Consider the following 3,356-nt stretch of genomic DNA (forward strand, 5'->3'; position numbering starts at 1 on the left):
CGTGAAGGTAACTTTTAGCTGGTGATTGCAGGTATGGTTTGCGGGTTGGTGGAAGCTTCGTAGCACCATCGCCATGGAACGACAAAGCAAGATGGTTTCCGCACGTGTTAGAGAAAAAATAAAATATGCGTGTGAAAAAGAACTAATGATTGCGAGAAAGGGAGGCACATATGCTATTCTGCGTTGGAAGCCCTGGGGCTGTGCTTGGCACTGCAAGGACAAGTTTTAATCTCGGCAAACTGTCCGCACTTCCCCTGTTTAATCCTCGTCCCAGGGTTTTCTCTTCTCTCTTGAGAACAAAGGACTGGCTGGGTCCAGTGCATTTCATGACTTGCCTGGATGAAAGGAAATAACAGAGGAGCAGGGATGACATACTATCATCCCACATGCTAACGCAGCTTTTGTTGCCCCTTGTAGCGCTACGCTTTTTTTTTTGTTGTTGTTGTTGTTGTTGTTGTTGTTGTTTCTATACTAGTGACCCAGCTCTGCTCTGTGCCGGAATCATTATTGGGACGGCACCTATTCTCTCCAACGTGGCCTGGCTGACGGCATAGGACCTAGTTTGAGGAGGCTTCGCCTTTCTGCCGACGGTGCCGTTGCTCCTAGCACCAGTCTTAGGGGAAGGGGCTGTGTTAGCTGTGACTATTAATGTCTTTGGGGGACCTGAAGAGGGCTGTCCTCCGTTTGCATACACTGGCCTTGGGTGACCCGTAACAGAGCGAGAGGTGGAGTGGCGGCACCCATTGCAGTTGTAGGTGACGTATGAGCCGGTGGTGTAGTTGGACTTGGAATTGCTCCAGTAGTGACCATTGAAGGTGTTGGTGGCTGACGTCAGCGTGTCATGCTCAGAGGAAGAGGCATCTGGGTGAAATACTTTGGTAGACGGCGTGCACTTGGGAGGAAGGTCGTCCTCTCTAAAAAGACAAGAGGAAAAGGCAGTGAATACACACAATGGGCAGGCATGGTAGTTCAGCACACAAGCTGAAGGCATAAGAAACACATAGGGGTCTTTTTATAAGCAAATTGCAGAGCCATTCGCCCGTGAATCCCTCTAAATGTTCATTCTGTGCAAAGGAGGCAAATACAGATTATTATTTTTTTTTAGGGCGAATGTAATTTTGGGGAAATACCGCATTTTGGCCACTAGATGGAGCTGAGGAGCATAAGAAATAAATGATACAAATAAATGTGATATTTTACGAATAGTGGTTGGTTATTAGGGAGGCAATGGGCTCCAAATGGCTACCCCCAACACCCCCTGTAACTATAGCAGTGCTATTCAATTCTTGATGTAGCTATTGCTTTCCACCAGTAGGGTGTGCTCATGAGACACCTATGTGCTTCATCCACCAGGCTTTGCTGTGACAAAATACTGTGCTGGAGATGTATCATTCTGACAGTGGTTCTGTGCTAGCCAATCATTGCAGTGAGCATCATAGTAGGAGGGGTTGACTATAACAAAACCAGTGAGCATGCTCAGAACTGGGGTTGTCATGTTCCTGCCACTACCTTGTTGGGAGGTTGCTGCTCAGGTGCTGGGCTGCTGGCAGCAACCTCCCAACAGGGTAGTGGCAGGAACAAGAGAACCCCAGTTCTGAGCATGCTCACTGGTTGTGTTATAGCCAACCTCTCCTACTATGATGCTCACTGCAATGCTGCCCAGGTCTGAGGGCTAAGCCCTCAAGGCCTACCCTAATGGAATACCATGTGCTAAAGGGGCTCTGTTTGATTCATTACAAGGACCTTGCCCATGATAACTAAGGCCATGGGGACAATGGAGTCACCACAGGAACCTCCACTGATCCAAGCTACAGTCTGATCTGAAGTAGAGTACACACTAGAACCTCTGTGGGAATGGAGACACTTCTGACCTATATAGAGGGGAAAGATGGACCTTCCACCCGGGACCGTATGCCTTGTAAGAAGTGCTATTATCAACAACCATTTTTTGGGGGTATTCCAGCCATATATATCTACCTCTTCAGATCAATGTTCTACAATAAATACTTAAAAGACATCCATGAACTCAGGATCTGCTTACTGCTTACAAGATGGTTTATGGGATTAATTACACCTGGGAACAAGGTTATCTCACCTGGGGGTCCAACTTGTAACCACAAGGCCCAGTTTGGTGGAGGCACTGCCATTACAGTTATGTAACAGTCCCATAATACCACTTAGCGGAGGCTCAGGATTTTCAAGTTACCTACAGGTGATTGGTGAGGGTCATCTCACATGACCCCCCTCCCCGAAAAACAGGGCTACAATATCCAATGATATGAACTGTTAGTATTGGAGACTGGAGAACTGTCTTAACATGTTTGGTCATCCTACTTTGTTACCTTATCTCATTGGGGATCTCATCTTCTTCCTCTTTGTGTTTGTTCCTCCAGTAGACCAGACCCACAGCTACCACCACGATGCAAATAAGCAGCACCAAAACTCCTCCAACAATGGCTCCAGCAATGAGGCCCACACTCTGGTGCTTAGCTGAAGACACAAGGGCAGAAGACAAATGGGGTTACCGCAACATGACTGAACAAGCCAATCCTCAACTCAACTCTGAGAATCTCCCATCAATGAAGGGAAGTGACTGTACTTATGTGTCGGAACCTATGGGTCCCTATGTGTAAGTTCTGGTCTTGAAGCCCCTCTAGGACGTTTTGCCCCATGTTTTCATCTTGCCTAGTGGCAGGGAATTTATTATAATGGAGATCTAGAACCTGTTTGAAGTTTATATACTTTATACATGTAAAGATCTATAGAAGAATTAAATAATATGGCTGTTACAGGTCAAAGACTCAAAAGGTTCCGAAGCCACAGGGCCAAGATAACAGTCAGACAACCAGCATTCTCAGAACGAGGCATCCATTGGTGGTAGCCTCCATTTTTCTCTCTTGACTGGTTTACCTAAACAGCTTTATCCTTGTCTCACAGTCTAGATGAGTCAATGGCACAGACCAACTTTGAATCCAATGGCATGTCATCACCCAATTTCCATAGGCCATCCATGTCTATGTATAGACTTCTACATTTATGGTGACTGAGCACCCCTCGCGTGTTAACATGTGTTGCGTTATGGCAGCCCATTCATTTTATTGGGTTGCCCAATGTTCCCCAATTGACCAAAAATTGTGCATGCAGCATTTATGTCATTACAGCACTGCAGCACACCTCCCGGGCGTGATGAGTTGGGGTGGCATTTACAATGAATGACTCCCCAACGCACAGACTTATGTATGACATGTTACTGCAACACATGTCATCACCCAATTTCCATAGGCCATCCATGTCTATGTATAGACTTCTACATTTATGATGACTGAGCACCCCCCCCCCCCCCCCACACCCACACA

The 3,356-nt window shown here is 46.6% G+C and overlaps 1 protein-coding gene across 1 annotated transcript in view; it reads right to left on the reverse strand.

The window, feature by feature from the left end:
* Positions 1-466: 466 nt before the first annotated feature.
* The window catches only part of IGSF11 (immunoglobulin superfamily member 11), an 18,504-nt gene continuing 15,614 nt past the window's right edge, over positions 467-3,356 (reverse strand). The window contains exons 7-8 of the mRNA XM_018552381.1: positions 2,343-2,490; positions 467-914 (exon numbers count right to left, since the gene is read on the reverse strand). Coding sequence (XP_018407883.1) covers positions 467-914; positions 2,343-2,490 — 596 coding nt within the window. The remainder of the gene's footprint in view (positions 915-2,342; positions 2,491-3,356) is intronic.

This window comes from Nanorana parkeri, unplaced genomic scaffold (assembly GCF_000935625.1).
Source record: "Nanorana parkeri isolate BGI_ZX_2015 unplaced genomic scaffold, ASM93562v1 scaffold86, whole genome shotgun sequence".
Classification (NCBI taxonomy): Eukaryota; Metazoa; Chordata; class Amphibia; order Anura; family Dicroglossidae; genus Nanorana; species Nanorana parkeri.